We start from the raw sequence: 23,964 nt of genomic DNA on the forward strand, positions 1-23,964 counted from the left end.
TTTTCTCAAAGATGGTATGCCAATAAGGTATAACTTCGAGCCCATTGACTACAAAGCCTTGTACTATAATCTTCTTCCTAAAGTGTTTGGACAACACATCAAACCATGGCTCGTTTCCAATGTGACATTTACAATTATCAACCTCAAGATTTTCCTTGTATGTAAGAGATTTATCTTCTTAATTTTATACATCATTTGCATAATTTTTGTATCATAATTTAAATACATCTTGTGTTTTTGTGCTTTGTAAGTTTATCTGTAGTGGCCCACTACCGGATAGTCCTGCTAGCATAGGATATCCGAAAGGAGGTCATCACAAGTGTGATATAGAACAATAACATACAACACCATAATACTATCCTTAGATAAACTCAGCGGAAGCTAACATAAAGGTTTACAACATCTTAGACCATAGTCTAAACAAAATGAAATACAAGGGCACTAACAAATTTTACAACATAAAATTTCCTCACACTTGCCCTCATCACAAATGCTAACATAGACCATCTAATTTGGAAGGTCTCTGTACACTTCTAACCCTGGGCTTTAGCCCCACTGGGCTCGCCCTCAACCATTGCTCTACTTGTACCTGGAATGACATGAGAGTAAACAAGGTGAGCCACAAGGCTCATCAAGTGTATTTATAAAGCATGGAGATATAGAATCAAAGGCAGAGATAATCAAGATAGAATAAACAACTCTATGAGAAGATATTAGTATAACGCGACTCATAGGTTTTCCGTTTACATTAATTTCCCATGCCCTGATTATTACATATATTATGTACTCGTTCCCATGCTCATGCATATGCACCAATAGTAGGGAATTTTTCCACTTAATTCTCAAGGCTCTCGCGGTCAATATATATATATATCCATTCATGAATATATATGCATCATGAAAATACATCAACAAATGATAACAATTTGAGCCACACCTTCTGGGTTAATGGCCACCTCACCCGCGTCAAGCGCTCATAGGATATCCTTTCTCATCCACGGACTTAGCCGTCGCGCAAAATAATAGGTGCGCAAATCAGTATAATCATGCATCACATATGCATATCCCCATTTCATGTCAATCCTCAATGATTAAGAAAAATCTCAAATCATGCTTAACATGCACAATAACATAAATTAAAGTGTGCACTATCTTATGATCACAGGGTAAATTTTAATACATTTATTTACTCATACTTATAGAAATGCCCAAAACAATATTTACGGTATATTTTTACCCCAATAATAATCGCAAGGAATCAAAATTTATACATGCAAGAAACACTAAATCTTGCATGACACTAGACCCTAATGAATAAATGTCATTCCTTAAGAAATGTAGGGTGACACAAAACCCTATTTAGATTTTTGCAATGTTCAACAAGAAAACGAATTAATATTGCAAGATTTATCGAAATAAGGAAAATAAAACCCTTTTATCCAACAATGAGGGTTATCAAGAATAATTCAAAAAAAACAATGGAAGAACTATACAAAAATCATAATTTTAAACGTAGGAAGGATAGACTACATAGGAAGAGTTGAATAACAACATATTTCAGAAATTTTCAAATTTCAAGCATATTTTCAAAAATCCAATCTGGGCTCAATATTTGGTCAATTACCACAAACGATATACCAAATCAAAGCCTAATGAGTCTAGTTTCTGGAACATCAACTGGATTTAAAATCGGAAATAACCACAAGGAGATATTCCACAAAAACCGAAACAAGGCAAAATTTGTAACAGTAATTTACAGAATTCTACATAGAATTCAACAAGGTTGTTATGGGTACAAATCATAACCAAAAATTTCAAATCTTATACCGAATCGAAGCCCATGAAGTCTATTTTATAGAAAAAAATAAATGGATCACAATTTGGATATAACCACAGAGCATTATACCCCCAAAACCGAAGCAAGAACAGATTATTCAAAAACAGAGCAGAAAATTTCCAGATTCTGGGCAAGAATTTACAAGGATACTGTAGGCTCAAAACACAGCCAAAAATTCTAAAAAAAATTAATAAATGAAGATTATCAAGTCTGGTTTATACAGAAACAAACGGATCTTGAATCGGATATAACCACAGAGAGTTATACCCTAAAGAGTACAACAAGGTCAGTTTACTCGAAAGCAGTAAAATTTCTAGATCTTAGCAGGGATTTACAAGGCTATAACATGATCAAATCTTAGTCTAAAAATTCGATTCTTGTGTCTAAAATGAAGCTTAAGATGTCTAGTTTACAACCCAACAAACGGATCTCAATTTGGATATAAACACAAGGAGTTATAGACCAAAGAACATAACATGGTCAGTGAATCCGAGAATAAGAATTTAAGAGCAACAACTTAAAAATGAAGGAAACAAGCCTTCTAAGATGGAAACAAGGTTGAAGAACTTGCATTAAAAGATAATCAAGAGAAGAATAACTTACACAATCATAAGGAGAAGAAGAAGAAGAAGATCTTGAATTTGAAACAAGAAGGAAGGGAACTTGCCTTAGATGGTTGCAAATCCAAAGAGATGAAGACACCCCTTGAAATTGAAAATTCTATAGTCTCCACTTAAAGCTTCAATGAAGAAGAACAATGGAGGAAGAAGAGACAATCGGGAGAGGGAGAAGAAGAAGGGAACAAGAAAGTAAGAAGAAGAAAATGAGGGAAAAAATGTGGGAGACTTGTCTCCCAACTCCTTTCAATCCATCTCCCTTTTAATTTTCTCTAATTTGCCCTTCATACTAACACACACAATTCACATATCTCTTACCCATTTTGGTCATTTTACCATTTTCTTAATCTTTTTTCTTTTTAATTAAGATACCATTCTCTATGCCCATGGCCCAAGCCCAAGTCAAAATATATAGTCCAAGCCCAAGTCAAAATATATGGCCCAATCCAATTAAGGCCCAATGGACTTTTCTTGAGATTTGGGTTCAACCCAATTCATTTACACTTAAGATTTAATTATTTATCAATGGTCTAATTCAAATAAGGCCCAAACTCATTTAGCCTACAACTTTGAGACTTTTTCACACCAAATATTATTTTCATTAATTTACCCCCATTACCAACTCATATAATATTTTTAACAATTAATTAATAAAGGCAACAACTCTAATGTGCAAACTAAAATACCCATAACACCTAGACCCACTAACGGGTCGTTACATTATCTTTCTATAAAAAGTTATTGATTGTCGTAACATCAACCCAATTTGTCAAAATTTTAATTGATTCAAAGGTTGACCCCTTAAAAGAGATTAAATCCCTTTCTCTTTTCAATTTCTTCACAATATCTCTAACAACAATCTTGTTGGTATGTGCAACGAATGGTTCAATACCGAAACACCTTTATTCTACTTTACACTAAGAGAGCTGAAATTCAGCAAGGGATCAAGGCCTAGCAAATCGACCAGGGATGGTAAAAGGTTTTGTATAAAATCAACTTGAGGAAGTTATCGAAGGAGTAAGACGAACAAAAAGATTATGACGGTGTTGATAATGATCAAGAAACCAATCGAGTTGTCAAGAGAATGCGGTCAATTACCCAACAAACAAAAGAAATTGGTGAGTGGAGTTCCATGGCGAAACAAGTCCAATCGAACCTAGCTTGCAAATCCTTAACAATGGTGTCCAATGAGCCACCAATATTCAACAATATAGGAGAGTTTAATTTGAATCAAGACAATCACCAATCGATTCAACAATTCCAATCTATCCACCTGCAACTAACCAACATGCCTTTAGAGATATCGGATGCGTTGCAAATGTTTGATGAAATTCCTCACTCAAGCCAAGCTAATTACTAGTTCCGTTGTTACTAGATTTCCAACCTTTCAACAATATTATTGGTGAGTCGACCCATGATCTTTACCGACAGATTCAAGAACTCCAATGTGGCCAAGAATTGGGTTTCTCTGGTAGAGCATTTGACCCAAGATTTGACACATTTCAATTGAAAAATCTTTCGCCTTTAACTGCCATTCCACGCCATGCCATTTTGTAGGCAACTAACCAAATCTTAAATACAAATCATGCTTACCATCTCCTATTGAACCAAAAAACACTAGATATGGAGTATGGGCATAGGTATAAGGCACAAAGCAATGGTGAAATGGGGACAATAGATAGTTCGTTGTCTCCATTGCTAGAATCCTTTGCACCATCTGATCAATGGATTCAAATATGCAGACATCCTCCATCTCTCGACAATGATATGGTGGAAAAACTTGATTTATTGGAGGAAGATGATGTCGAAGCAGGGCCACTCTAATCCGCATTCAAATAAAGGTTGAGTGGCAAAGTCAAAGTCATTTTTTTAAGTTTTTTTTTGTCGTTGAAATTTTCAAGTGTCAAGATTTATTTTAATTTACTATAGATGTTCGATGAGTCTTTTATGTTGAGCATTAACAAAATGAATAAAAATATGTAATTAAAATAAAATAGCATATAATGAAAGTTAATTTTTTTTTATAATTTACCCTTAATATTTACCACAACCTTTACCTAGCATTTTATGTTGAATTGACCCTTATCTTTGCTACAAAACTCATGATGCTTATGATTCTTAATGTTTTTGAGATATTTATATATATGTTTTTAGATGTGCTATATATTTATATATATATGTATATTATATTTTTTGCATATTACTTAGATGGTTATATAGTTCACTACAAAAAATCAGCGTTTTAACGACGAAAAATTCCGTCGCTAAAACATTAAAATCCGTCGCTAATTTTTTTATATTTTTTATTTTTTTTAGCAACAGGGTTGAGCCCGTCGCTAAATTTTAAATTTTTTTATTTCTTAGCGACGGGTATAGTTCGTCGCTAAATTTTAATTTTTTTATTTAATTTTATTTTTATTTTTTTAGCGACGGGTATGAGCCCGTCGCTAAATTTAATTAATTAATTAATTATTTTTATTTTTTAGCAACGGGTATGATCCCGTCGCTAAATTTTTATTTTTTATTTTTTTATTTTTTAGCGACAGGTGTGACCCCATCACTAAATTCAACACCAAAATTAAAAATTTAACACACCCCAAGCCCCTCCCATGTGGGCCACGTGGTTGCGCCTCTGCTCGAAATATGGCAATGCTGGATTTTACTCCCAACTATTATTTTCAAGCTTTCTACCGGATTTGAACCCCCAACCTCTCATGACCAAGTTTAACGCGCGAGCAAACCGAACTGGAACCCTTCTTGTTTATTGTTATACATAAAATATATTTATAGTATTCTCTTCCAAATATTTTAGAATTATATTTATATACCAAAATTTCATAAACTTATTTAGTAATACTAATTTTAATATTTAATGTTAGTAAAGGGAAATGAATATTAATTCTAATTTTATTTCATTATTAATTCAAATAAAACTTTATTAACTATTATATTAGCAGTGAAAAATTATATTTTTATTTTAATTTTAATTTGTAATATATTTGAAAATTATTAATTTAATTTTTACTAATATTAATGTTAGTAAAAATTATTATGATATGTTTAAAATTTTTAATTTGTACTTATTTTTTTATTTTTTAGCTACGAGATTGCCCTGTCGTTAAATTTTAATTAATTTATTTAATTTTACGTAATTTTATATTTATTTTTTAGCGACTCGGTTGAGCCAATCGCTAAATTTGAATTATTTTTGTTAATTTTTTTAAATTTTTTTAGCGACGGGGTTGAGACCGTCGCTAAATTTGAATTATTTTATTTAATTTTTTTTATTTTTTAGCGACAGGTGTGATCGGTCGCTAAATTTTAATTTTTTATTTAATCTTTTTTAATTTTTTAGCTACAGGTTCAACCCGTCGCTAAATTTGAATTATTTTATTTAATTATTTTTATTTTTTAGCGACGAAATTGACCCGTCGCTAAATTTTAATTAATTTATTTATTTACTTTTTATTTTTTAGCTACAGGTGTTGCCGGTCACTAAATTTTAATTAATTTTTTTTATATTTTAACAAATTTGAAATTATTTATTTAATTTTTTAATTTCTGTTTACTTTTTAGCGACCGGTGAACCCACCCGTTGCTAATAATAAAAATAAAATAAAATAAAATAAATAAAATTTAGCGACGGGTTACTCTCGTCGCTAAAAATAAATAAAAATTAAATAAAAAATTAAAATTATATAAAAATTAAAAATAAAGAAAAAAAATTAAAATTTAAATATAAAAAAATTAAATAAAAAAATTAAAATTTAGCGATGAATCAACCCGTTGCTAAAAAATAAAAAAATAATAAAATTCAGCAATGAGTTACCCTATCGCTAAAAATAAAAAAATAAAAAAATAAAAATTTAAATTCGTAAAAAATTTTAAAATAAATAAATAAATTTAAAATTAAAAAAATTAAATAAAAAAAATAAAATTTAGCGATAGGTCAACCTGTCGCTAAAAAATAAAAATAAAAAAATAAAATTTAGCGACCAGTTACTCCAGTAGCTAAAACTAAGAAAAAATTAAATAAAAAATTTAAATTCCCTAAAAAGTAAAAAATAAAGAAAAAAAATTTAAAATTTGGATATTAAAAAAATTAAATAAAAAATAAAATTTACCCCGTCGCTAAAAAATAAAATAAAAAAATTGAAATTTAGCGACGAAATTTTCGTCGTTAAACCTGTCACTAAATTCCGTCGCTAAATTAAAAAAAATTTAAAAAACATTAGCGACGAAATAATTCCGTTTCTAAATTCCATCGCTTAATATGATTTTTCTTGTAGTGGTTGGTAGGAGATTTTAAATTAAATCATTTAAAAATTTAACAATAAAATTGAGATAAAAAAAATTAAAAGGACTAAACTAACCAAAATCGATGAGTTCAATGATTAAATTGGATAACAACAATATGTTCTCTTGGAAATAAGGTTTTAGGAGGTAGATGGTATTGTAATTTGAGTTTTGGATATGTTATAGCATTACTAAGTAATTTTTCAATGGTGCATCACTGTCAAGATGAAATTGAGAATATTATTTTGTTAGTTTTTAAAAAATAAAGGCTAAATTAGTTGTTTTTTTTTGGTTAAAAAATCAATTTAAAAGTGAATAATAATTTTTCAAGCAAGGTTGGTTGACACCAAATTATTTATTTTGTGGCAGGGAGTTGGTTAGTAAATTGATAATATACCGTCGATCTGTCTATTTGATTTGGAAGTGTCTGCTCAATTTACTAGAAAAAGGAAACAAATTGGAATCCCAATTCCCAACTCCGAACTCCCAACTCCCAACAGCAAAGCCAAGCATGATCGCATGGTCGACGTGGAAGAAGAGAAAAAGTAAAAAAATGTGACGAAGCGTATTTGTTATTGTTGTTGTTGTTATTGGGAAGGAAAGAGAAGCAAGAATGCAGGAAGGAGTGAGTGTAAAACTAAAACGTGAATATTGAATGAATATCTATCTGCATAACAAGTGGCGGGATTCCTGCATACAAACGGGACCTTCTAGCGGCGATCCGATTTCTCCTCTCTCTCTCTCTCTCTCTCTCACGAGAAAGCGCAGATCCGCCTCCTCCTCCTCCTCCTCCTCGTCCCCCTCCTTCTCTTCATCAATGCGTTCCTGAACTTTCCTTTTCCTCTCTCTCTATCTGTCTCTCCCCCCCTCCTTTTTCTCCATAATATCTACCTACTTTTACACTTTCATATATAGTTATGTGATTTTCTAGGAAAAGATCTAATAAATCCCTGTGTTGCGTCTGTTTCCAAATATTGCTGCCGAGATATAAGGTATACGCTGCCATTCATGGATACTGGCTTTCTTCCGGTGAGTCCTAATTGAATTGGAAGCGTTTTTCTTTTCCTATAATTTTTTTTTTCTCTTTTTGCGATGGAATTTGATCGGTTTGTGCGTGTATCTGTTGCAGAAAAACTTGTTTAGGACTCGGATGTGTGAATCGCCTGAGACCTGCATTTGCGCGTTGTTCGAGGTTCAGTAGCAGAGGAGTCCGTATCGATTAGAACCCGTTGGTCCATTAATCATGGTAGGAGGAATGGACAAGAAGAAGTATCCGATTGGGCCCGAGCACTACACTCTGTATGAGGAGGTTGGGATCGGTGTTAGCGCTTCCGTTCATCGCGCTCTTTGCGTCCCGCTCAACGAGATCGTCGCGGTCAAAATTCTCGATTTTGAACGCCACAATAGTGATCTGGTATTCCATCTCTCTCTTTCTTCCTGTCTCTTTTTCCAACAACATATTTTGTAACATGCATGTGTCAAGAGATGCACGCACTTTGTTGCTCTTCCCTGTCAACCATATATGCCATGCTATGCTATTGCATCTCTCGTGTCTAATTTGAATTAGCAGTAATAATGTTTTAGGGCATTTTTTTAAATTTGTATTAGCGTCCATGTGGAAAATTTGACTCAAACATGTGTTTTGAATGAACCGGGTTATAAAATTTGATTACAAAAGGCTTTTCCAAATTATTATATAAATAGAATTCGCGTGTGTAGTACACGTATAGGCACGGAGAGTGGGATGAATTCTCAATAATTTAAAAATTCAACATATATGACTCTTTTGTCCTCCTTTCTTGAACTTCCATGTCTATCTTACAGATTGTTTTGTTTTGGTTCAGTAGGGAAGTTTTTCCTTTGTTCCAAGGGCAAATTTTGTTCGATTGTTGGAGGTAAACTGTAGAAGATTAGGAAAAGCTTCTGTTAATTTAAAAAAAAATCACTTAATAAAAATGAAAGATCTTAGCTTAAGCAGTCATTATCTTAATTGTCTTTGAACCCTATGACTTTTGGGTTCAAAATTAATGTTTTTCTACTAATAAAAACTGCCCCCGTCTGGATTACTTTTCAAAACTATTATGATTACAACTAATAAAACTCTGAAAAATAATAATAAATCAAGACAGACCAATCCCAATTCTCATCCAACTATAAAACTAAAATTCATTCTAACTCCAATCCCAATCCTCATCCATCTATGAAAATTAAAATTCATTCTAGCTATCTCTATTTATAGGACTTAGAGTCTAGCAATTGATCCAACGAAAAAAAATCAGTCTTTTGTATTTTTGAGTATTTTGTGAATTGTTGAGAGCAACTTAAATTCAAATATAGCATAAATATGGAAAACAATTTTATTTTAGTCGATGATGGTATGCCAATAGGGTATAAGTTTGATCCAACTGACTACGAAGCCTTGTACTATTATCTTCTTCCTAAATTGTCTGGACAACACATCAAATCATGGCTTGTTTCTGACGTCGACATTTATAATTATCAACCTCAAAATCTTCCTGGTATGTATGAGATTTATTTTTTAAGTTTTTACATATTTTGTGTAATTTTTGTTTAGTTTAAAATTTCAATGCTTAATTCAATATAAGTCTTGCACTAATATATATTGTAATCGTCCTCCTCCCAAATTTGGAATTATTGGATTGAGTAATTTTTGTATCATAATTTAAATGCATCTTATGTTTTTGTGGTTTGTAAGTTTATTTTATATAAAAACTTATTAATTGTCATAACATCAACCCAATTTGTCAAGATTTTAACAATTCAAAGGTTGAACCCTTAAAAGAGATTAAATCCTTTTCTCTTTTTGATTTGTTCCTAATAACAATCTAGTGTTCATTTTTTATTTCATGTAAAAACAAATTTATGAAGATAGTGGATCAGTAAGTTAAGTCATCTCCAAATTATATGATTTTAGAATTAGAAAACAAACAAAATATGGAATCTCAATTAAAGTGGGTTAATTTTTTGTTGGTATGTGCAATGAAGGGTTCAATGCTGAAGCGTCTTCATTCTACTTTACACCGAGAGAGTTGAAATTCAGCAAGGGATCAAGGCCTAGCAGATCGACCAGGGATGGTAAAGGGTTTTGGAAGATGACGAGCAAGATCAACAAAATCAAAGATTTATCTGGGTTACCTCTTGGGAGGAAAAGTACATTGGTTTATCACCTCAAGAGTGATGATGCCAATCGCAAGGCTTACAAGTCTGATTACATCATGCAAGAATATGTGCTAGAGAAGTCTCTTGGCCCTCTTGGGCCAACACTAGGAGGTGGTGAGAAGGTATGTTTCCAATAAATAAAAAATAATAATTTATAAGCTGATTCAATCTACTGATTGACTAGATGGATATGGGCAAGTTGAGCTAATTGGCCCAATTATTAGGGTCGTAGAGAAGAATTAATTTGACTTTTTAATTTGATTGCAAGCTAATATTAATTGGACTTTTTTGTTTTACTTTGCTTGACACGGATGAGTGTAGGTGAAAGATGTGGTTTTGTGTAAAATCTACTTGAAGAAGTCATCCAATGAGCAAGACAGACAAGAAGAATATGACGGTGTTGATAATGATCCAGAAACCAATCGAGTTGTCAAGAGAAAGCGATCAATTACCCAACAAACAGAAGAAATTGGTGAGTGGAGTTCTATGGCAGAACAATTCCAATCAAACCTAGATTGCAAATCCTTAACAATGGTGCCCAATAAGCCACTAAGATTCAATGATATATGGGATTTTAATTTGAACCAAGACAATTATCAGTCGATTCAACAATTCCAATCTATCCAGTTGCAACTAAACAATGGGCCTTTAGAGACATCAGATGCGTCGCAGATGTTCGACGAAATTCCTCGCTCAGGCCAAAGCAATTACCAGTACGTTCCATCGCAACTAGATTTCCAACCTTTCAACAATATTACTGGTGAGTCAAGCCATGACCTTTATCAACAAATTCATGAACTCCAATATGGCCAAGAATTGGGTTGCTCAGGCGAAGTATTTGATCGAAGATTCGACATGTTTCAATTGAAAAATCCTTCGCCCTTAACTGCCATTCCACACCAAGCCATTCTAGAGGCAACTAACCAAAACTTGAATACAAATCATGCTTTCCATCTCCTATTGAACCAAGAAGCACTGGGTATGGAGTATGGGCATGGGTACAGGGCACAAGGCAATCTTGATATGGGGGCAACAGAGAGTTCGTTGCCTCCATTGCTAGAATCCTTTGTACCATCTGATCAGGGGATTCAAACATGTGGACATCCTTCATCACTCGACGATGATATGGTGGAAAATCTTGATTTATTGGATGAGGATGATGTTGTTAAGAAACAGGGCCACCCTAATCCGCATTCAACTAAACGTCGACTGACAAAGTCAAAGTCATTTTAATAATTTTTAAGTCTCGAGTTCTTTTTTGTCATTGAAATTTTCATATGTCAAGTTTTATTTTAATTTAATGTAGATGTTCGATGAGTCTTTTATGTTGAATGTTAACAAAATGAATAAAAATATGTAATTAGAATAAAATGACATATAATGAAAGTTAATTTTTTTTTAATAATTTATCCTTAATTTTTACCACGGCCTTTACCTAGTTTTTTATGTTGAATTGACTCTTATGTTTGCTATAGAACTCATGATGCTTGTGATTCCTAATATTTTTGAGATATTTATATATGTTTTTAGCTGCACTATATATATATATATTATATTTTTTTTATATTACTTAGATGGTTATATTGTTGGTAGGAGATTTTAAATTAAATCATTTAAAAATTTAACAATAAATTTGAGTTAAAAAAATTGAAAGGACTAAATTAACCAAAATTGATAAGTTATTAAATTGGATAACAACAACATGTTCTCTTGGAAATAAGGTTTTAGGAGGTAGATAGTAGTGTAATTTGAGTTTTGGATATGTTATAGTATTACTAAGTAATTAATTTTTCAATGGTGCTGCACTGTCAAGATGAAATTGAGAATATTATTTTGTTAGTTTTTAAAACACAAAGGCTAAATTAGTTGTTTTTTTTTGTCAAAAAATCAATTTAAAAGTGAATAATAATTGAAATTAAATAGTCAAAAATTAGTCTACCGGTCAAGAGTACGTATGGCAAAAATTAGTATGACTTGGACACAATCATTAGAAACAACAATCTTGTGAAATTTACAACATGGAAAATGCTATTGGTACACCCATTTTGTACATCTTAGACTACATAAAGGGATATTATGATAAAAATATCCCTCATAAGACGCATAGAAAGCACGTGAGGCGCATGTGAAGCACATGGTATTTTGGTCATAATACCCCTTTATGTAGTCTAAGATGTATAAAATGGATATATATTTAGCATGATTCTTACAACATTAATTTTAACAACAACTACCGAAAAGTTAGAATACAACTAGTTTATAACCATTTTGTATTATTTTACATGGTTTAAAACATAAATTAATTAAGACATACAACATATTAATTTTAATTTTGAGGTGAAAGTTATTTTAAATTTCATATATCATAGTTTAAAAATAATAAAATAAAATAAATTTATAATCAAGAGTCACAAGTTGTTAGATTGACTTAGTCGTCAAGTTACAAATTGATATACGCTCAAGTTAAATATGCAAAACTAGCATTTCCATACATACGAAGGCATATTATTATTGTATGTATTTGCCATCATCTTTTTCCATATTTATTGTAACATAAAAATCTTAAACATTAAAAATAATAATAAATGGGCGCGCGCGCGCACACAATATATATAGCTTACAAACTACAATTTCCTTTTGAATTTATGGCAACCCAATCAATCAATTGAGTTACTTAATAGAGACAAAATTATAATGTTAAAATTGGCCATTGAATTTCAGGCAAGGTTGGTTGACACCAAATTATTTATTTTGTCGCAGGGAATTGGATGGCAAAAAAAAGAATTTGAGTAAATTGATAATATACTGTCTGTCTATTTGATTTTATAAATGTAATTGCTGAAAGCCAAAAACATAAATTTTTCAAGAAAATACATTTCATATATACAACATAATTTCGTACAAGAGAACAACAGGAGTTTGCGTACAAGAGTATTACAAAACACGCTTCATGCAATATGAGTCTCGCATAAGAAAATAAAAAATAGGATTTTTTGGAGTATAAGAGCCTCCCGTTGAACTTAATTCAGGATTTCTCAAAATTCGTGTCAGCTCTCGAAATGCTTGCCCGGATAATTTCCTAATTTTGGCATGCTCCTCTAACCCCAAATTAATTCCTAGATTTTTCTGAAATTTTTAATTTTTTTTTAATTTTTTCCTATTTTTCCTTTCTTTCTTTTTTCTTTATTTCTTTCTTCTCTTCTTCTTCCTCCATCTTTTTCTTCCCTACGTGCGAACAACCATGCATACACAACCACCAGGCACCCGCCGCCACAGGCCTCGCCAGCCGCCGTGCAACAACCGTCTGCTTCGTCGGTCGCCCCTGTTCGCCGTCTCTGCTGCTACAAGCTTGCGGCTATGGCTGCCGCTTGCTGTTGCGGCCCATTCTGGCCACTTTCGACCATCCTCACCGCCAAGCTTGTTGTCTTCTTCTTCATTTTCATTTCTTCTTCCAAATCTCTCAACATCCTTCACCTATTTATGAGCTATCCACCGACTTAAACGCCTTGGCCATCACTCTTGCACAAAACTTGGCTAACAATCTTTGGCCATGAAGCTTTGTGGAAGCTGGCCACGCACACACGCACATATATATGCATATATATAACATATTATATATTACACAATGCTATAAGGAAAATTAAACATTAGAACTCAAATTTCATTCTTATTTCATTTGGGTAATTCTCTAATTGCAATTATATCCTCAAATATCAAATTAATTTGTATTACGATACTTAATATGCAAAATTAATAACTCCAAGACTTACTCAAAAAGAACGATTTTGCCCTAACGCCCTCACATGACCTTTGTTTCATCCTGACACCACATCAGGTTTGATCCTTATGTAAAATTGGAGTCCCCTCAGACTTTTGTTGACTTCCCGGAGGTTCTTTACGATCATTCAAATTTTCAGCCTGAATTACAGCTGTACCAAAAATTGTGTAACGCCCCGCTTTTTCGGGCGCGTCATAAATTGAGACAATTTTGGGATAATAATTTTTTTTTCCAAACTTAATTCTAAATCACATCATTCATCGAATCCGTCCCAAAATTCTCATTCATTTTCTCGAAAGAGAATCATTATACACATCAAATGAGGAAACAATGATCGAAACCTGATATCTTAACATTGATCATAAATCAATTCTTACATCTTCATTAACCATAAGGATATACATCAACATTCTCAAAACGTTCAGAATTCAAAGTAGTAGAACTTAAATACATGGGCTACATAACATACATTTCATTCTTCATACACTCTGCTAAGTGCCATTTCATGCCTTATTTATCCTCGTATCTGTTACAATCTCCATCTGGAACGTTTGAATATTTCAGGGCAAAGCCCAAGTTAGATGATGAATCATCTAAGTAAGGGTACAGAAAACATATTTCGTGCATGAATGCAATATTTTACTCATCGTAGGTGTCAATTGCACCCCTCATGCTACCTACCATTTTTGCGGCCACCTCTTTCGAAGCCGGGGTGTATGGGTGCACCCTTGGTAAAGCATCGATACCAATTCGTACTCCCTACGGCCACAATGCGTGTGATCAATGATATCAACGTGTACATATACATCTCATAGCATGTCATGTATGCAGTCAACGTGATGGATACATATTCGAGCATGTCAACATGATGAAAACATTTTCGAGAAACATAAATCACTTACAAACCAAGAATTTTCATAAAACTAAATTCAATTGAGAAGTACCACTTACATTCTCAAGCTTATCAGACTACCTCGATATTCGTGCCTTACCTCGAAATACGTGTATCATATCGATTTGCGTGTCAACCTCAAAATTCGCACAAGTCTCTTCAACTTTAGCCTCAAAGCATCCTAATCACCATATTTATTTAAATAAGTATTAAAACTTATTTTTTCATAATTTCTTGCATTTTCTTTATTTTTCTTTCTATTTTTTCCTATTTTTCCTCAATAAATCCAAACTAAATATTTCTAAAATATTTTTCTCAAATATCCCACTAAAAAAATTCATAAAATAATATTCTTGAATTTATGAAATTTTCTAGAGAATTTTACTTACCTTGACTTAACCTCTCCAACTTCCTCGGTATGCGTGCTACATCCTCGAAATGCGTGCCCAAACCATTTTTCCTCTCTAAAATCTCTGGGATATTATCGAAACATAATTTAATATTTTTCAGAATTTTCTAGGATTTTTCCCCATCATTTTCCTATTTTCTTTTCTTTCTTTTCTTTTTCTTCTCTTTTCATTTTTTCTTTTTTCTTCTCCTTCATTCTACTCCTCCTCCTTCTTCCTCCCGCCCCTGCAACTTTCATACGCCATTCTTCATTTTTTTTTCTTCTTTTCTTTTCTTTTCTTCTTCTTCTTCTCTCCCTTGTTCTTGCAACTCATGAACAAGGGCTGCGCACAGCTGCCACTCGCCACCCACTTCCATCGCTGCTACTGCGGCTAGCACTTCCGCCGACCGTCGCGTTTCTGGCCGCCTTCACCTCAGGTCGTTGCTGCTCGCCCGTGTGCTGCCTAGCCGCTGCTCGCGGTTGCCATGGCTATTGAAGCTCGCAGCCATGGCCGCAACTTTGCTGCTTCTGACTACCATCGGCCGCTCTTTCTCTCTCGATCTCACGGAATCTCTCTAGTACTCTCGGCCATAGCTCTTTGATTCATCCAAACTCTCTGCCATGGTCGAATTTGGTCTCTCTTTCTCTTATTGATTTGCTCCCCAAGCTCTCCGATTCTTCTTCATATTTATAGCTAAGGAAGCTTGGGCACCACTCTAGCGAACTTGGCGTGCAAAATCTTCCAAGCTTGCAGAGGTAAGCTTCGGTTGTAGAGGCGTGACTCCAATCTTGTAGGGCATGGTTGCATTTACAGAGGCATGGGTTGCATTTACAGAGGCACGGCGTTTGCTATGCACGTACACACATATATATATTTATATATCATATATTACATTAATATATATAAAATTATGCATTAAATTTCAATTTTCTCATAATATCACTTGCGCAATTCCCTAATAGCAAATACGCCCTCAAATGCTAAATTAAATTGCAGTTCAATACCGAAAATACAAAATTAATAATCCAATATTTACTTGATAAAGACGGTTCCACCCCAATGTCCTCACCGGGTAGACGTTTCATCCCGAAACCATTGAAGGGTTGCTCATTACGCAAAACTGGAGCCCCCCTAGGGTTCCGTTGATTTTTCGGGAGTCACCTACGACGATTCGATTTTGCAGCCTTAATGGCAGCTGTATTTTAGCTGTACCAAAAACTGTTTCCAATCCGATTTCTTTCGATACCATAAATCTTTTCTCGGAACGCTCATCAAGACCATATAATTTTTCTTAGACAATTTCACTCCGAGGCATTCCCTGCAGCCGATTCGGTACTTATAACTGCTATCAATCCAATTTTTTCGGTATTCTAAACTCATCGAAATTACGTGGCAATCTCATAAGAACATGGGGTATTACAAACTGTCTCAGTTCTGATTTTTTTCGGCCGCAAAAATTACATCTTGAGACGCTCGTCAATGAAATACCTGTTTCCTTACGTATCTAAGCTCAAGAGCACTCATTGTAGCTGATTTGATGATTTATTTTGCTATCAAGCCAATTTTTCAGTATTCAAACTCACTTAAATTACGTGGCAACCTTACGTAAATATGGGGTATTACACTAATCTACTCGCCCCTCGCCTACTCTTTATCTCTTGCTCTCGCTCTCATTCCCCTTTTTTTCTCTTCTGGTTCTCACCACCATTGAAGTCGTCGCCACCAACGCATCTGGTCACCACTGCCGTTCGCCTCCACTGCCATCGCCGATGCCTCCATCTCCTTCTCTCTCTTTCTCTCTCTCTTTGTCTTTGTCTTCACTCTCTCTCCGTCGACGCCTGCATCTCTAGCCAACGTCGATGTTCCAAGCCGTTCACATCAACTGATCAGTTTGCTTCTAATGTTTAAAAAATTAAAGCAACACATATGTAAATATATAGTATATTTATTGAAAAATATTTTTTTATATAACTTTGGTTAAATACACGTATTTTTTAAATAATAATATAAACTAAAGAGAGATACAAATAAATAACATATTTTGGGTTTAAAATATTTTTATGTTATTATTTATTTATATTATTTGCATAACGTGAAATATAATACTATGATTTTGTATAATTTTATATATAATTTTTTACTTTTGTAAATTGTGATATTACGATTTTGTATAATTTTACATATAATTTTTAGCTTTTTAATTCTAACAATATAAATAAATAATAACATAGAAATATATATAATTATTTATACATAGGATAATTATAAAATATATAAAATTTTATGTTTTGTTGTGAATGATAAAGAGAAGAAATATAATTGTATTGTGATTGATATATATGAATATATCTTTTTATTGAAAATAAATATTATAGTTTATAATTTTATTTTATTTTATAACTTAAAAAGTGAAATAAAACAACAATATATATATTTTTTTAAAAATAGCAAGCCAAACAATGCTCAACTTTTAAAATTTTTAAAAGTTGCAATATAGATTTAATTTGGTCCAAAGAATTTTGTATAACATATTTTTAGTTTATAATTATATTTAAAAAAGGGGTGTGCAAAAAAAAATTGGCAAACTGCCGAAATCAACGGCACCAAATCGCACCGTGCGATTTTTTTGGGAGAACGGTTCGGCATGGTTTGAGAAATTTTCAAATTGTGCAATTTCAATTTGGGATTTCTCAGTTCGTTAAAAACCGAACTGACTGATTATTATATTAATAAAAAATATAAAGCCCAACCTTAGTGCTTCTAGCTCCCTTTGTTCCCCTTCTTCTTATTTTTCCCATTACAGTCTCTCTCTCTCTCTTTCATTCTCTTCTAAGAACACTACTATAAATCACCCATTTTGTGAAATTCAACCGTGCAATCTTGAATCTGACCGTATTTTTATTGTGAAAGTAGGCCCGATCTACAAGAAGGTAAGTCTTTTAGTTTTATTAGTTTTATTTTAGCATAAATCCATGATATATATATATATATATACGTGGTACGTTTGAGTTTAGCCAAAAGTTTAAACTTAGATTTGCAAAGATCTAGCGGTTGGATCTTACTAGTTTTTGGGTATGTTAGTCGATGGGGGTAAGGGTGTCGGGGGGATGCGCCTGATCGTCAATGCTGATTGGCAATGTTTTTCCGTTTTCACCAAAAATTAAAGATCAGAACTACGAAAATTCAGTCGTTAGATCTGATCCAATATTGGATATATTAACCTATTTGGCTTGGTCTTTCTAATGGTAGGCTTAGATCATGGCAATATCTGCTTGGCGGTGGTCGCTGGTGGCAGCAATTTTGGCTGGTACAAGTTGTTTTTGGGGTTGGCAATTTTTAGATGATTTGATTTTGCATTTATTCAATTCTCATGTAATTTGATTATTTTATTAGGTGACGTTATGGTTACGGCCTCAGTAACCGGGAAGAGAAAGCACCAAATGAAGGAGCAGAAGAAACACCAAACCGTGGAAATCGCACCACATTTTGTGGTGCAATTTTCGCTCACCAAACTAGATTGTGCGGTTTGGCGTGTTAAATCTCCACTAAATCACACCGTGCACACCTCTATTTAAAAAAATATATTTGTGTATATTTATGTACATGTAAATTTTTATGTAATATATATACTTAGTTTGTGTATATTTATATTTTATAGAATATGCTGAAAAAATTTATATTTTGTATGAATGATTTGGGTGGGGAACGATGGGGACGTGGACGATGAACGACGATAGGAGAGAAGCGGCGGGCGAGAACAGAAGACCCAAAGAAAGAGAGAGAAAAAAAGAGATAGAGGTGTCGACGATAGCTGAAACGGTAGAGGTGGACGACGATAAAGGTTGCACTGGCTACAATAGACGACAATAGAGGTGGTTGCGTCAATGCCAATGGCAATGAGAACAAGAAGAGAGAGATGAGAGGGAAGAAAAGAAAGAGAGAATGAGATGAATGTAGCGACAATGACGAAAATGGCAACTAGGAGCGTTGATGATGGCAGTGGTGGATGGTAGACATTGGTTGCGTCGATAAGAACTAGCAAAGAGAGAGAGAGGGGCAAGAGATGAGGAAGGAGGGAGAGAGCATAAGGATGGAGCCTGAGGAACAGGGGTAGATCTAGAAATTTATATAGGGAGGGGCTGATTTTTTTTTTTTTTTAGATGTAAAATGGTACATTATAAATTGAGGTTGGCCTTTTTTTTTTGATTAATTTATTATTAAAAATTATCTTTTTATATTAAAAAATTCATTTTTTATATAAAAAATTAATTTTAATTATAGAAAGCGCACAGCTCACACATGTATACGCCTCTTTTAAGGAAGTACATAACATAGTGGGGGTATTCAATTTGAGGGTAGATATTAGTATGAGGAAGGAGCGTGAGGAAGTAGATAACAAAGTGGCCGGATTCCTGCATACAAACGGGACCTTCTAGCGGCGATCCGATTTCTCCTCTCTCTCTCTCCCACGAGAAAGCGCAGATGCGCCTCCACGTCGTCATCCTCGTCCCCCTCCTCTTCATCATCAATGCGTTCCTGAACTAGCTTTTCCTCTCCCCTCCCTCCTTTTTCCCCATATATAGTTATGTGATTTTCTAGGAAAAGATCTAATAAATCCCTGTGTTGCGTCTGTTTCCAAATATTGCTGTCGAGATATAAGGTATACGCTGCCATTCACGGATCCTGGCTTTGTTCCGGTGAGTCCTAATTGAATTGGAAGCGTTTTTCTTTTCCTATATTTTTTTTGCCTTTTTGCGATAGAATTTGATCGGTTTGTGCCTGTATCTGTTGCAGAAAAACTTGTTTAGGACTCGGATGCGGGAATCGCCTGAGACCTGCATTTGCGCGCTGTTCGAGGTTCAGTAGCAGAAGAGTCCGTATCGATTAGAACCCGTTGGTCCATTAATCATGGTAGGAGGAATGGACAAGAAGAAGTATCCGATTGGACCCGAGCACTACACTCTGTATGAGGAGGTTGGGATCGGTGTTAGCGCTTCCGTTCATCGCCTTCTTTGCGTCCCGCTCAACGAGATCGTCGCGGTCAAAATTCTGGATATTGAACGCCAGAATAGCGATCAGGTATTCCATCTCTCTTTCTTCCTATCTCTCTTTCCAAGTCTAGGGCGGAGCCAGAAATTTTAGACAGTCAATACAAATTAAACAGTATAAAAAAGTTAAAAAATATAATATTAAAAAATATATCAATAAATTATATAATGGATGTATTTTTATATTTTAATAATATCGTATAATAATAATATTATTAAATATCTATTTTTTAATATACATAATTAAATTATCGTTCAACCATTAATTTTCAATTCGATTACGAAGTCGAATCTTAATAAACTTCATGATAGATTATTGTTCAATTAGTGATCTTTAATTCAACTGGGTAACTGAGTTTTGACAAGTTTCTTAATAAAAAATATATTTTATATTATAATTTTAAATATGTAATTGATAAAAACTAAAAAAAATTAATCCCTTTAATTAAAACACAGTTAAAGAAACGGTTAAGGGAGATTAACATACATAAAAAAAAAATTGACCAAATTTTTATATATCTTATTTTTAATTTTTGATCAATATTAAAAAACGCACTAGCAATCACCACCAACCATCGTGGTCGGTGATTTTCAACGATCAAAGACGGTTCCTACCACCCTTATTTTCATTGACCAATACACTCAAAAATTAATAAAATCTATCGGTCAAATTTCCTTTGTTCCAAGAGCAAATTTTGTTCGATTGTTGGAGGTAAACTATGTTGAGAACTGCTTGAGTTGAAGTAAACTGCAGAAGATTAGGAAAAGCTTCTGTTAATGTAAAAAAAATTCACTTAATCAAAATGAAAGATCTCAGCTTAAGCAGTCATTATCTTAATTGTCTTTGAACCCTATGACTTTTGGGTTCAAAATTAATGTTTTTCTACTAATAAAAACTGCCCCTATCTGGATTACTTTTCAAAACTATTATGATGATTACAACTAATAAGACTCTGAAAAATAATAATAAATCAAGAAAGACCAATCTCAATTCTCATCCAACTATAAAACTAAAATTCATTCCAGCTCCAATCCCAATCCTCATCCATCTATAAAAACCAAAATTCATTCTAGCTATCTCTATTTATGGGACTTAGAGTCTAGCAATTGATCAAACAAAAAAATCAGTCTTTTGTATTTTTGAGCGTTTTGTGAATTGTTGTGAGCAGTTTGAATTCAAATATAACATAAATATGGAAAACAATTTTATTTTACTCGATGATGTTATGCCAGTAAGGTATAAATTTGATCCAACTGACTACAATGCCTTGTACTATTATTTTCTTTCTAAATTATTTGGATAACACATCAAACCATGGCTCGTTTCTGACGTCGACATTTATAATTATCAACCTCAAGATCTTTCTGGTATGTATGAGATTTATTTTTTTAATTTTTTACATCTTTTGCGTAATTTTTATTTAGTTTAAAATTTCAATGTTTAATTCAATAAGTCTTGCCCTAACATATCCCAAATTTGGAATTATTGGATTGCGTAATTTTTGTATCATAATTTAAATGCATCTTATATTATTGTGCTTTGTAAGTTTATTTTCCTATAAAAACTTATTAATTGTCATAACATCAACCCAATTTGTCAAAATTTTAACTAATTCAAAGGTCGAACCCTTAAAAGAGATTAAATCCCTTTCTCTTTTCGATTTGTTCACAATATCTCTAATAACAATCTAGTGTTCATTTTTTATTTTATGTAAAAATAAATTTATGAAGACAGTGGATGGTAAATTAAGTCATCTCCAAATTATTTGATTTTGGAATTAGAAAACAAACAAAATATGGAATCCCAACTAAAGTGGGTTAATTTTTTTTTGTTGGCATGTGCAACGAAAGGTTCAATGCCGAAGCGCTTTCATTGTACTTTACACCAAGAGAGCTAAAATTCAGTAAGGGATCAAGGCCTAGCAGATCGACCAGGGATGGTAAAGGGTTTTGGAAGATGACGAGCAAGATCACTAAAATGAAAGGCTTATCCGGATTAGGCTCTTGGGAGGAAAAATACATTGGTTTATCACCTCAAGAGTGATGACACGAATCAAAAGACCTACATGCCTGATTACATCATGCAAGAATATGTGCTAGAGAAGTCTCTTGGCCCTCTTAGGCCAACACTAGGAGGTGACAAGAAGGTATGTTTCTAATAAAAAAAAATGATTTATGAGTTGATTCAATCAACTGATTGACTAGATAGGCATGGGCGAGCTGACCTAATTGGCCCTATTATTAGGGTCGTAGAGAAGAATTATCACACCGATCTTATTTGAATTAATTTAGTTGCAAGCTAATATTAATTTGACATTTTTGTTTTACTTTGCTTGGCATGGATGAGTGTAGATGAAAGATGTGGTTTTGTGTAAAATCTATTTGAAGAAGTCATCCAATGAGCAAGAGCAAGACGAACATGAAGAATATGACGGTGTTGATAATGATCCAGAAACCAATCGCATTGTTAAGAGAAAGCGATCAATTACCCAACAAACAAAAAAAATTGGTGAGTGGAGTTCCATGGCGGAACAACTCCAATCAAACCTAGCTTGCAGATCCTTAACAATGGTGCTCAATGAGCCACCAAGATTCAACGATATATGACAGTTTAATTTGAACAAAGACAATTGCCAGTTGATTCAACAATTCCAATCTATCTAGCTGCAACTAAACAATGAGCCTTTAGAGACATTAGATGCGTCGTAGATGTTCGATGAAATTCGTCGCTCAAGCCAAGACAATTACCAGTATGTTCCATCGCAACTAGATTTCCAGCCTTTCAACAATACTACTGGTGAGTCAAGCCATGACCTTTATCGACAGATTTATGAACTCCAATGTGGCCAAGAATTGGGTTTCTCGAGCGGAGCAATTGATTGAAGATTCGACATGTTTCAATTGAAAAATCATTTGTCCTTAATTGCCCTTCCACACCAAGCCATTCTACAAACAACTAATCAAAACTTGAATACAAATCGTGCTTATCATCTCCTATTGAACCAAGAAACATTGGGTATGGAGTATGGGCATAAGTACATGGCACAAGGTAATGTTGATATAAGGGTAACAGACAGTTCATTGCCTCCATTACTAGAGTCCTTTGCACCATCTGGTCAGTGGATTCAAACATGTGGACGTTTTTCATCACTGGCGATGATATGGTGGTAAAACTTGATTTATTGGATGAGGTGATGTTGTCAAGAAGCAGGCCCGCCCTAATTCGCATTCAAATAATGGTTGATTGACTAAGTCAAAGTCATTTTAATAATTTTTAATTCTCAAGTTCTTTTTTGTCATTGAAATTTTCAAATGCCAAGTTTTATTTTAATTTAATGTAAGTCTTTTATGTTGAATGTTAACAAAATGAATAAAAATATATAATTAAAATAAAATGCATATAATGAAAATTAATTTTTTTTAAAACGTCAAGTTAAATTAGTTGTTTTTTTAAAAAAAAAATCAATTTAAAAGTGAATAGTAATTTAAATTACATACAATAGTAAAAAATTAGTCTAGGGAGTCAAGTGTAAATATCTCAAAAATTGGTATGACTTGGACACCATCGCCTTGGCTTCATCATTAGAAACAAGAATCTTGTGAAATTTACAACATTTGATAACAACTTAGAAGTTGGAATATCACTAGTTTATAACCATTTTATATTATTTTTTGTGACTTAAAATATAAATTGATTAAGACATATAATATATTAATTTTAATTTTGAGACAAAAGTTATTTTAGAGTTTAAAAATAATAAAATAAAACAAATTTGTAATCACGACTCACAAATTGTTAGATTGACTTGGGTCGTAGGCTACATGTCGACATAGATTAAGTAAATAAAATCGTGAGGAGTAAATCGATAGTGATTTTTCAATATCGATGTGAATGAAATATAAGTAAAGTTAAAAAATTGATAACAA

The 23,964-nt window shown here is 33.1% G+C and overlaps 1 protein-coding gene across 3 annotated transcripts in view; it reads left to right on the forward strand.

The window, feature by feature from the left end:
- Positions 1 to 7,235: 7,235 nt before the first annotated feature.
- The window catches only part of LOC127794514 (serine/threonine-protein kinase BLUS1-like), a 42,932-nt gene continuing 26,203 nt past the window's right edge, over positions 7,236 to 23,964 (forward strand). The window contains exons 1-2 of one of the 3 annotated variants that reach the window (XM_052325675.1): positions 7,236 to 7,779; positions 7,880 to 8,164. In XM_052325675.1, the coding sequence (XP_052181635.1) occupies positions 7,994 to 8,164 (171 nt within the window). In that variant the 5' untranslated portion in view covers positions 7,236 to 7,779; positions 7,880 to 7,993. Of the gene's footprint in view, positions 7,780 to 7,879; positions 8,165 to 19,332; positions 19,687 to 23,964 lie in introns of those variants that run through there. The other 2 variants (XM_052325677.1, XM_052325676.1) reach the window with 2 other exon arrangements.

The sequence above is a fragment of the Diospyros lotus genome, chromosome 2 (assembly GCF_014633365.1).
Source record: "Diospyros lotus cultivar Yz01 chromosome 2, ASM1463336v1, whole genome shotgun sequence".
NCBI classification, from domain to species: Eukaryota; Viridiplantae; Streptophyta; class Magnoliopsida; order Ericales; family Ebenaceae; genus Diospyros; species Diospyros lotus.